Source organism: Geotrypetes seraphini, chromosome 3, assembly GCF_902459505.1.
Source record: "Geotrypetes seraphini chromosome 3, aGeoSer1.1, whole genome shotgun sequence".
Classification (NCBI taxonomy): domain Eukaryota; kingdom Metazoa; phylum Chordata; class Amphibia; order Gymnophiona; family Dermophiidae; genus Geotrypetes; species Geotrypetes seraphini.
Genome location: NC_047086.1, coordinates 196,090,402 through 196,102,752, shown reverse-complemented (window position 1 = coordinate 196,102,752; position 12,351 = coordinate 196,090,402). Strand labels below are relative to the sequence as shown.

The 12,351-nt window shown below is 41.5% G+C and overlaps 1 protein-coding gene across 1 annotated transcript in view; it reads right to left on the bottom strand.

Annotated features, from left to right (window-relative positions):
- ITGB7 (integrin subunit beta 7) overlaps window positions 1-12,351 on the bottom strand; it is a 130,720-nt gene that overhangs the window by 92,861 nt on the left and 25,508 nt on the right. The window contains exon 2 of the mRNA XM_033936223.1: window positions 3,141-3,228. Within this exon, the coding sequence (XP_033792114.1) occupies window positions 3,141-3,225 (85 nt within the window). The 5' untranslated portion in view covers window positions 3,226-3,228. The remainder of the gene's footprint in view (window positions 1-3,140; window positions 3,229-12,351) is intronic.

The window sequence follows — 12,351 nt, the reverse complement described above, 5'->3', positions numbered from 1 at the left end:
TGGTTTTTAGCTTGCAGGCTCCTCCCCCCCAAATTACATGAGCTTGCATAGAGAAATTGCTGATTCCAAGCGTTTACAGAGAAAATCGCTGATTCCCAGCACTTTCTTCACCGTGTTTTGCCTCTCTTTCAGGAACAGGCCAGGTCTCCCACCATGTTATTTGCGGTTTCACCATATTCACAATGGTTTTTAATAGAAAACAGCGAATAACACATGAAAAAGTTATTTGCGGTTTTTCTGTATTCACGGGTCTGTTAATCCCAAATCACAGCGACTATGGACTCGGAGGGAGAAGTGTAACTCTCACATTTAATTTTTGGGGGTTTTGCAGTTTTATAATTCCAATTATAATGTGCTGCGAGAAACATTTGCTCCGTTTAGTGTGCCAGAGTTAAAAAAAAGTTTGAGAGACACTGATCTATATGTTCCATCTTTGCTTACACCCTATGCTGTCTATTAAAATGTTTTATTGCATACTAAGTTGACATTGCAATGTCTATGGATAAACAACAAAAGCCCAAAAAATTATACAGTAAATGAAGGAGTACCAAAAGCAAAAAAGTGGAATGTTGTTTATTGCAATATATAATATTGTAGCTACAGCACTGCAGCCTCTCGTTTTCTCATTCGTGGCATCTCCCACATCTAAGGAGCTTTTTATTTGATTTTAAGTGGGTTTTTTTCAGAATTTTAACCGGTGCATACATCCTACTAAATATTTAAATTAGGTGAGCTTTTACCTGGACCCCTGAGGAAGGTTTTGTTGAACCGAAACCCAGACCGTGTCAGGTCCTGCCGCTACCAACCGGGTCTTTTTGCTCTTAGAGTGGATGTAATTGCCTGAATTTTGAACTCGATGTTACAATAAACAACATTTTCAAGAACATTGTATTCCACAGTCTGCTTTTTGGCTATTGTATTGTCTATTACATGTTAAATATGCAAGTTCAACGCTGCGTACACCTTTCAGTGCTATAGAAATTATAAAATAGTAGCATACCTTGTATTGTTATTAGAATATTTTTTACTGCTGTAGTTGTCTATTGCTAATGTTTGACTTATTCCTGCTGTATACCGCCTTGAGTGAATTCCTTCAAAAAGGCAGTGCATAAATCCTAATTAATTAATTTAAACAGAAAGGTGGTATATCAAATGTATGTCTTTTACCCTTACTCATTACAGATCAGCGATTCACATAGCTCCCATTGTGATCTGGATTTTCTTCTTTTTTTTTTTGTTTTAATATCTTTATTCATTGGCAAATAAACAAAATAACACATTCAACTGCAGATACAGATAATGTAATTCCAGTCATCTAATAACCTATATAGATCCTTTTTTTTTTCTGTATCTGAGAGTCATGGTGAATGTAGACACTAACTGGGCTACTTTTTCATACTTCCAATACAAGCAAATTGTGTTCCACCAAGTATCTGAAAATTGAGAATATATAATCTAATGCAAGAGAATCCTCTTTGATCATTGTGCAAATAGCAAGTGATTTCCAGATTGTTATATGGTAAATTAATTGCACATTAATTCTGGCACTTGTAACATCGGTGACCCATCAATTGAGTGCAGGACAAAAGCGCTCCGACACAGGCGTGCTGACAATTGCGTGTAGGGTGTATGCATGCCACTGTGGGGAGGGGGACCTGAGCTGTCGAGCCTTACTTTCCTGTGAGTGCCTGAGCCAATCAGCGCCCAGGCACTGATCAGAAAGTAAGACAACAACAGCTCAGTCCTGTTGGCAAATTTTGAGGTTAGAGGATCACTTGGCACTTATAGAGAATCGCTCGGAGTGCTCATTTTAATAGTAATGACCTCGTCAGTGGCGTAGAAAGGGGGGGCAATCTGCCCCAGGTGTTGTCTTGGTAAGGGCGAATCACCCCTCCTCTTCTCCGCGCCCCTCCTCTCCTTGCTGCACGCACAGGCCGTTTGCCTTCCCCCAAACCTTTTTTTTTTTACTTCCACGGCACGAGGTTGCTGCCCACATCATCACTCTCTTTGATGTCACTTCCGGGACCCACACCTAAGAAGTGACATCAAAGGGCGAGCCGACACCAACGTGGGCATGCTGCTCACATCGAGAAGTTAAAAAGGTACGGAGAAAGGGAAGGTGGCGCATGTACAGCAGGGGGCGCCCTGGGTGCCGCTCACCCTTACTGTGCCACTGGACCTCATGTGCATGGCAGTATCGGAGACTGCCAGAAAACTCGGAAAAGACCACGGTAAAGCCGTTTTAATAATCGGCCGCTAAAATACATGCATGCTAATGGCCGACTGTAGTTTTGAGAATCGGGCCCTCAGTCACCAATATAATAATAATAATAATAATAACTTTATTTTTGTATACCGCCATACCCAAGGAGTTCTAGGCGGTTTACATTAGATTAACAAAAAATTACAAGTGGTTTAAAAACAATTGAACAATATTAGAGGCAAGCAATAAATAATACGTGGTTCGAAAACAATTGAACAATATTTGGAGCAAGGAGGTAGAATGAAGTTAGGAGAAGAGAGGGGGGTAGGTTAGGGGGGGGAGGGGGTGGGTAGGTTGGGAAAGGAGGTGGAAGGGGGGAGGAGGAGATTGTTGTTCATTGGAGAGGGGTGTTAGGTGTCTTGTCCATGGAATAGGTGAGTTTTGAGAGATTTTCTAAACCCAAGGTAGGTGGGGGCCTCAAGGACAATTTGGGCTAGCCATGGGTTCAGTTTGGCAGCCTGGAAGGCAAAAGTTTTATCAAGGAATCTTTTGTAGTGACATAGTTTTAGGGAGGGGAAGGCGAAGAGTTGAATTCTGCGGGAGTACTTGTTTATGTGATTCAGATAGAAGTGAGGGTTTAAGTAGCTTGGGGATAGGCCAAATACTGTTTTATAGCAGAAGCAGGCAAATTTGAATAGGACTCTGGATTCAAAGGGTAGCCAGTGAAGTTTGTGGTAGAAAGGGGTGACATGTTCCCATTTTTTCAGGCCGAATATGAGGCGGACCGCAGTGTTCTGGATCATTTTGAGTCTTCTAATGGTTTTCTTCGTGGAGCTCAAGTAAATAATATTGCAGTAATCTAGTATGCTAAGGATGGAGGATTGTACTAGCAGGCGGAATGAGGTCTCGTCAAAGTATTTTTTAATGACATGCTCACCATTGTCTGTGTCTTTCTCTCCATGTCCAGTTGCCATCAGCAGGAGCAGCAGGCCAAGCCCTGTGGCCACAGGCACGCCCTTCATTTTCTAGAACCAGAAGAAGATGCAGACGAGAGACATAAGGAAAGGGAGTTAAAACCAAAAAGAAACGGCAGGTGCTTTAAGAAGGTTGCATGTTCGTTCGTAATAGACATGTGCCATGAAGCAGCAGAGACACCCCCCCCCCAAATGGGATAGACACGTGGGATCTATTCACAGAGAAAGGTAGGGGAAACTTGGAAACTTGGATAGTATATGCCCTACCCTCTCAAATTCATGTTTCGGCCTCTTGGTCACCCCCAACAATTTTGATGACCCCAGCACCACCCTCCCAGAATAATCTGGATAAATGGGCTATTTGAAATATATGCACATACTAGTGCTTTGGGCATGTGCTAGCTGCAGAATCATATATTCTGTGCATAAATGGTTTTGAGACTTGGAGAAGCTCTGCCTATGCATACATCACAATATGCAAATCTTGGGTTATGCATATTAAATGTGTTTATCTGCAACATCAAATGTATACTCTGGGCATAAATAGTGTTGGCATCATATATAAATTTCTGCATTTGAGCACCTGGACCATTAAGTCACAGTTGGGGCATCGCTCTCTCAACCCTGCATTTGGCAACATCTGAACTGCAACTCCTCCCCTTGCTGGGTTTTTTTTCCCCCTTTGCACTGTCTAGATCAGTGTTTATCAACCTTTTTTGGGCAAAGGCACACTTGTTTCATGAAAAAAATCACGAGGCACACCACCATTAGAAAATGTTAAAAAATTTAACTCTGTGCCTATATTGACTATATATAAAGTAATTCTCTTGAATAGGAATCAAATAAACACAAAGAAAGTATTTTATAATTACTTTATTATGAAATATTAAGTAAACAGAATAGTGAAAAATTATAAATGTAATGTAATGTAATGTAATGTAATTTATTTCTTATATACCGCTACATCCGTTAGGTTCTAAGCGGTTTACAGAAAATATACATTAAGATTAGAAATAAGAAAGGTACTTGAAAAATTCCCTTACTGTCCCGAAGGCTCACAATCTAACTAAAGTACCTGGAGGGTAATAGAGAAGTGAAAAGTAGAGTTAGAGGAAAAATAAAAATAAAATACTTTATTCAGTGAGAAACCTGGGCCTGTTTGGCTGAACACAAAGCTGATATTCTGGCTGGAATCGAAGAAAGACACACACGTAGCTCTTCGTCAACAGCCATTCCCTTCACCGCCCCGTCACCGTCACCGCCATCCCTTTCACCGCCCCGTCACCGCCACTGCCATCCCATTCACCGCCCCGTCACCGTCCCCGCTGCATCCATATAAGCCTTAGTACTGTAATATTTAGCTTATTCCTTTCTTATAAATCAAAGTTCCTGCTGCTGAACTAGAGAAAGAGATGTTCAGCTGGCAGGGCTTTGTTTATAAATTTTTATCAACACAACTAATATACTATTTTATCCTAAAGCAAAAAATAAATAAATAAATATAATTTTTTTTTCTACCTTTGTTGTCTGGTTTCTGCTTTCCACATCTTCTCATTCAATTCCTTCCATCCACTGTGCGTCTTCTCTCTACGTCTTCCATTTGCTGTTACTGTGCCTCTCCCTTCACCCCCCCCCCCCAATTGGTCTAGCACCCATCTTCTTCCCTCCGCTCCCCCATAGTCTGGCATCTGTCTTCTTCCCACTCTGTCTTCCACATTTCCCTTCGGGGTCTGTTCCTCTCCACACTCTTCAATGTCTGTCCTATTCCTTTCCACCACCACCCTTCCCTCCCTCCTTTACCATCTGTTCCTTTCTACTACCCTTCAGCTCCTCTCACGTGGCTTATCTATCTACCTTCCTCCCTCTTATTTTCATGGCACGTTACAATGTAATTTGTGCAAGCCTCTGGAGCCTGCGAGCTCGGTCCCTGTCCCATCCCCACAAACCATCTCGCTTCTGTGCTCCTATTTTCTCCATTTCTAATATCTCCCCTATGTATCTGTCATTGCCCCCCCCCTGTGTCCATATACCATCCCCATGGCATGTCCCCTTTATGTCTCTGTCCCTATGCCCCATGCACATAATTTCCCCTCTTTCTGTTACCTTCCTGTGTCCAGATTTCCCCTATCTTCCTCTTCCATACCAGTGTGTCTCTTCTTTTCAACCCCATCTAGCTTTTTTCCCTCTTTCTTCCCCCCCCCCCCTGCTTTTAGCATCTGGCTCACCTGCCTGTCCTTCCCTTTCTTTCCTGCTGTGGGTTTTTCTTTCCGTCTTCATCCCTTTGGCCCAGAATCCTTTTCCCTTTCACTCACTCCTTCCAATTTGAGCCGGGAACACGAGCGATCGCACGGTCCCTGCAGCCACCACTCGCCTGCCCAATCGATCCTACTGTTTAGCCAGCTCTCTCCCTTCGCCTCACCTTAGTTTGTAGGTTTTGTTTTTCGGCGACATGCACGCTTTCCCAAAGAGCCGCTCACGCGCGGCTGCTCAGTGTTCAATCTTCTGCTCTGCTGCAACTTCCTGTTTCCGGTTGCGTCAGAGCAGAAGATCGAAACTGAACAGCAGCGGGGACCGGGGGAGTCTCATGGGAGCGCGTGCCAGACCCGGCCTGAGGCCTAATCAGTGTCTGCACCGTACGGCACACCAGGCAACATCTCGCGGCACATTAGTGTGCCGCGGAACAGCGGTTGAAAAACACTGGTCTAGATTGCCCACAATTCATTTCCTTTAATAAAACAAGAAAATGATGTGAGTAATTCATGTGAGCACAAGAAAAGAAATTAGCACAACCCCCCCCCCCCTAATGCTAGCCACAGAAAAGTGAGGTAACAGTTTACTCATTTTCAAAGCATGACCTTAATCCTCAGTATCATTTACTTATTTTAATAATTTATACACTGCCTAAGACCTAGGTGTGTGAGAGTGCATGTGCACTTGTATCTGGACATTTGTATAGAAATGTACTAGCCTGTGAGTATAGAATAAGTACAGCAGTGTGTAAAAAATCAGATTGAAAATGCCCCTCCATACCTTCATTTTTTAAGCACAATGGAATCATTTTGACTATATTATGCGTGTTTGCTCTGGGTTTTCTATTTCTGGTTTTCTTTCTCTCCTTTAATTTAATCTAATCCAATTTCTGGGTCATTCTATAATATCCAACTACAGACCAGTAGCATCCATTCCGTTTATTGTAAAAATTATGGAGGGATTGGTACACACCCAACTGATGGATTATCTGGATCAGTTCTCTCTCCTACATGAAACTCAATCCGGTTTTAGACCGTTATTCAGTACTGAGACAGTAATTGCGGCTATTTTAGACAATCTGCGCCTACTGTTTAGTAAGGGCCTTAATGCCCTGGTAACACAATTCGATATGAGTTCTGCCTTTGATCTAGTAGACCACGGGAAACTGCTGCAATGCCTAGACGCCATTGGTATCAGGGACGAGGTGCTGAATTGGTTCCGTGGCTTCCTTATGTCCCGCACTTATCAAGTATGTTTTAATTATGAACTTTCAGATACCAGGAGCAATCCATCCGGTGTGCCACAAGGGTCTCCGCTATCTCCATTGCTCTTCAACATCTACATGTCCTCACTAGGCCCGCAGCTAACCCAGTTAGGGATAAAACTATTTAGTTATGCAGATGATTTTACGATCATCATCCCATTCGTTAATTCTATCTCTGAAACTATTCCTAAAGCTTCAGAAGCCTTAACGTGATGGAGCACTGGATGACAACCTTTAGGCTCAAACTTAATTCAGAAAAGACAACTTTCTTCGTTGCTTCGCCACATCCGCTTGACACCAAATCACCACTATGTATCAATAATCTTAATTACCCTATCCAACCTACCATAAAGATATTAGGTGTAACTTTGGATCAGTGCCTAACCATGAGAGACCAGGTGGACTCCTTGATCAGAAAGGGATTTTTCACTCTCTGGAAACTCAGATCCATTAAAGCTTATTTCGATACAGCAGCATTCAGAACCCTGGTCCAATCCCTCGTACTGAGTCTACTTGACTACTGTAACATCGCCTATTTAGCAATTTCCCAAAAGAACATGCAGCATTTACAATTGATGCAAAATGCAGCGGTCAAACTGATCTTTGGGCTGAGGAAGTTTGACCACGTGACACCCTACTACCGGCAGCTGCATTGGCTGCCAATGGAGGCGTGTGTAAAGTTTAAATTTGCCTGCTTCTGCTTCAAAGCACTACACGGACTTGCCCCTAAATATATAACTGACCTTTTCGTCTTCTCAGCCAACATACACAAGAGAAGCTCACATTCCAACTTCGTTTCCCCCCCAGTGAGAGGTTGTAAACTGAAAAAACACCATGAACATCTTCTCTCGCACCAAGCAGCATCATGGGGTAAAGACCTAGAACAATTGCTTTCGCCCACTACTTATGAGGAATTTAGGAAACGTCTGAAAACACACCTGTTCCTAAAGTATCTAGACAACTGATCCTCTCTTCTCTCTCCCCTCTATAGCGATTAACTTGTTCTATTGATCACTCTCTCCTCAAAAATGGATTTCCTGTCCTATTAACCCTCTTTCTTCCTCCCCTCTTAAAGTCAATCAATTTGTACCTTTGCTTAATCTTTGTAAACCGCACAGAACTTCACGGTATTGCGGTATATAAGCTGTTTTTATTATTATTATTCTATGCCTATCTAGGTTCGAGACAGCTTACAAATCAAGAAGTTTACATTACATTTATGAGTTACAACATTGAAATATAAAGTTAGCAGTATACTATGAAGTAGTTACCAGATATAGGAGAGGCAGTAATCATTCAATAGAGGGGAACATTGAGCTGTAATTAGAATTACAGTAAAGCAGTTTGAAGTACAACACAGTTGAGTTACTTATAGATTGGTATGATTATGTTATGTAGAGTTTGGGGAGGGAGCTCTTGTGGTTTCTGGAAGGGCGAAATGCTGTGTAGTTTGCTGTAGAAGAGTATATGTTCGCAAAAAGGAAAGTGTTCAGTTTCTTTTGAAATCTGGGGTAACTAGGTTCTGTCTTGATAATTGTTGGAAGATTATTCCAGTGCTGAGGTAGGTGAGTAGTGAGTTAAATATGCACTTGCATTTTACATCTTTGGAAGAGGGAAGGATCAATTGAAATATTTTGAGTTTTCTGAATTATATTGACCAGGAGTTGATGAAAAGGTTTATAAGTGGCTCGATGGAGTTTGAATAGAGGATGTGGAACATTGCATGATAGTTTGAAGGTGATGCGAGTGTTAATAGGTAGCCAGTGCAGTCTGTAGTAAGATGAGATAGAATCATATTTTGTAGTTTGAATAATTAGTCTTATTGCTGTATGTTGTTGTAGTTGTAGTTTGTGCATGAGGGTAGAGTTAATGCCAGCACAGAGAGAGTTACAGTAGTCTAGTTGGGATAGCACGCGCATCTGTGTCAGTATGACAAAGTGATTTTCCCCTCAAATGTTGTTGTAATGTTTAACAGACCCTCAGAAATGCCACCAGCCATTCAAATATATTTCATAGTGGTTGGATTTATACATTAAATCCTCACTGGGTCACTTTAACTATGCTTTCCAATGTAATGAATGTGTTGATTTTTTCAAAAAGTACAAAAGTAAAACTTTTTATAAATATAAAGCTAATACTTAGCTTAGGTGGTCCATTCTAAGGGATCTTGTCACCGACATATTTCACCCTGGAAGGGTTTCATCAGGGCTGTAATCCCTAGAACGTTGGAGGCGGTCCTGACAGCCCAGCGGGGAGGTATTTGTACACAGCTGTAACACGCCGCGGCCATTTTAAATCTTTGAAGTGGTTGAGTCGTGGGAAACCAATTCTAGAAGAGGTAACATTCTTATTTATATTTTGAAGTGAATGGCTTTGATATTTGAATGGGTTTAGTGTTAACAATATGGGTTTTAACGTTCTAGGGATTACAACCCTGATGAAACCCTTCCAGGGTGAAACATGTCGGTGACAAGATCCCTTAGAATGGACCACCTAAGCTAAGTATTAGCTTTATATTTATAAAAAGTTTTACTTTTGCACTTTTTGAAAAAATCAACATATTCACAACATTGGAAAGCATAGTTAAAGTGACCCGGTGAGGATTTAATGTATAAATCCAACCACTATGAAATATATTTGAGTGGCTGGTGGCATTTCTGAGGGTCTGTTAAACATTACAACAACATTTGAGGGGAAAATCACGAGGAGGCCTTTAATAGACCAACCTCTGGTTGATATTCATTCTCCTATCTAATAGACTATTCAAAACAACAGTCATTAATTGATTATATAGTATGACAAAGTGATCATCATGAGAATAGGATCTGATTAGTTTTAGTTGTCTCATGCTATATAAGTTTTTATTATTTCTATAGGTTGGAGATTTGGGGTTCATAAGATAGGGTAGAGCAGGGATGCCAAATAGGTCGATCGCGATCGACCTGTAGCTCGCCAAGGCAAAGTGAGTCGATCATCCAGGACTCACTTTGCCTTGGCGATCTATCGGGCCGATCAATCTTCCTCTCCCTGACGTCAATTCTGCCGTCGGAGAGGAAGTTCGGGCCAGCCAATCACTGCCTGGCTGGGCAGAACTTCCTCTCCGACGGCAAAATTGACGTCGGGGAGAGGAAGATTGATCGGCCCGAAGCAGAGAGAGCATGGGGCGTCGTCGGCAGCGGCATCGGGGCCTGTTATCCATTGGTGGCGTTTGGGTCCTTTTCCCCGATGGCAGCGGCAGTGGCTTGGGGAAGGGCAGGGAGAAAGAAAGAAAGGGGGCAGGCAGGGAGACAGAAGGAAAGAAGAGAAACAGAAAAAAAGAAAGGGGACATGAAGAGAGAAAGAAAAAAAGGTCAGGGAGAGAGGAAGAAAAAGTTGGCGGAGGGAATGAGGTGTGGAGGAGAGGAAGCAAACAGGCTGAAAGAAAGATTGGATGCACAGTCAGAAGAAGAAAGTGCAACCAGAGACTCATGAAATCACCAGACAAGGTAGGAAAAATGATTTTATTTTAAATTTAGTGATCAAAATGTGTCTGAATTTATATCTGCTGTCTATATTTTACAATATGGTCCCCTTTTAATAAACTGCAATAGTGATTTTTAGTACAGGGAGCCTATGAGCGTCAAGAGCTGCGCTGGGCATTCAGCGCAGCTCCCTGCGCTAAAAAATGCTATTGTGGTTTAGTAAAAAGGGAGGGGGTGGGTATTTGTCTAGTTTTGTATGGTTGTTACTAAGGTGACAGTGCATAGAGTCATCTGCTTTGACCTCTTTGAAAAAACCCCGAATAGGAATGATAATTAACAATTCTATGCATACAGTGTGTGTTGTGTTTTTTTTAAATTTTATTGTTGATAGATCATTTTGACATGGTCATTTTAAAAGTAGCTCGCGAGTCAAAAAAGTGTGGGCACCCCTGGGGTAGAGCATAACTCCAAGGATTTGTCTATATTTAGAGAGGTTCCTGAGGGTAATGTAATGTAACTGTTTGTGAGATGTTGTGAAACCATATGATATTGGTTTTAGTTGTGTTTAGTTTGAGTTTATTGACTGTAGCCCAGATAAGTATTTTGTCTATGCCATTGGATATTTGTGAGAGACATCATGTGTGTTGTGTTTGATCAGGATAAGCAGGAGGATGTCATCTGCATAAGATAGTAAGCATTCATTGTTGTTGAAATTAACATGACCCAAGGAACTCATGAAGAGGTTGTATAGTATTGGGGAGCGTGGTGATCCTTGAGTGACACTGCAGAATGCTTTCCAGCTTCTGGTGAATGTTCCATCTTTCCAGACGAGGTATTTCCTATTCTGTAGGAAATCATTGAACCGGCTTAGAACAGTGCCCTCAATGTCTATTTCATTTAGTTTGGTTAGAAGTAGGTGGTGGTTGACTTGAGTCAAAGGCAGCTGATATTTCAAATTGGAGTAGAACTGCTTGGTGTCCCATGCTTAAGGTTTGTTCGATTATGGTGGGTTAAGGCTAATAGAAGAAGTTCTTTGCTATGTTGTTAGAGAAACCTGAACTGTGAGGGATGGACACAGGAGAATTTTTCGATATGAGAGTTGTTTGTAGACATGTGCTTCTAGAAGTTTAGTAAGTATAGGGATGCCAGCGATGGGTCTGTAATTTGAAGGATTTGAGAGATCTGTATTTTGAGTCTTGGGAATAGGGGTGAGGGCAATATGACCCATTTGAGGTGATAGTTGGCCATGCTATAGTAGGTTATTTAGGAATTTGGTCAGCCAGAATATATGATATGATCTGGGGCATCTGTAAATAAACAAGTAGGGCATTTGTCAAAGATGCTGCTGCCAGTGGATAGTTTTTTTATAGTTGGGAAGCTAAGTCAGATGTTGTTAGAGACTTGAAGGTATTCCAAATTCAGTCAGCCTGTTGTCCTTCCGTGTAGTGCTATTCTGGTGTTACAGTTTGTACATTTTTGATCTTGTTTAAGAAGTCAGCTAGTATTTGGGCATTTGGCTGGGAATTAATGTGGAATAGACCTAATTTTGGATATGCAGTCATGGTGCGCATTAGGCAAAATAGTTTAAAAAAAATATATATCAAAAATTGTTTTCTAATTTCACATGGGTTGTGGGGTTTTATGGCTTCAGTGATTGGATTTGGATTGGTTGATTGCAACCCTCCAGAGAGGAAATATGGTAACCCAGCTCTCTCCCGTCACAACATTTCCACTGGATACTCCTTTCATATCATAATATCAATGAGATCCTATCAAAAGGCCATGGTAAAGGTTCTATTGTGGCCCGGAGCACTAAATGCTCCAAAGCTGCTCTGACACTCACAGAATTCCTTTGACTGTTGGAGCATTTAGCACTCTGGGCCACAGTAGAAATCTCTACCATGGCTTATTAAAAAAAAGGGGGTGAATAATAACATTTAGAAATGGAGCAATGAAGATATTAGCAAGTCATGAGACTCGGTACCCAATGTGAAAAAGTCGTTATCAAGGTTCAAAAAACACTTTTTAAAAAAATGTATGAGTTATTTATATTGTGCCTGAGTTGGTAATTTTGAGAGGTGCAGGGAACAGGAATGGTCCCCTGGTTTCCCTCCTTCTTCTATACGTAGGTATTTTCTTCTTGGTTGTTGTTTTTTTTCTGATAACACTGACTTACCAGGGCAAAATTCTGTCTTGGAA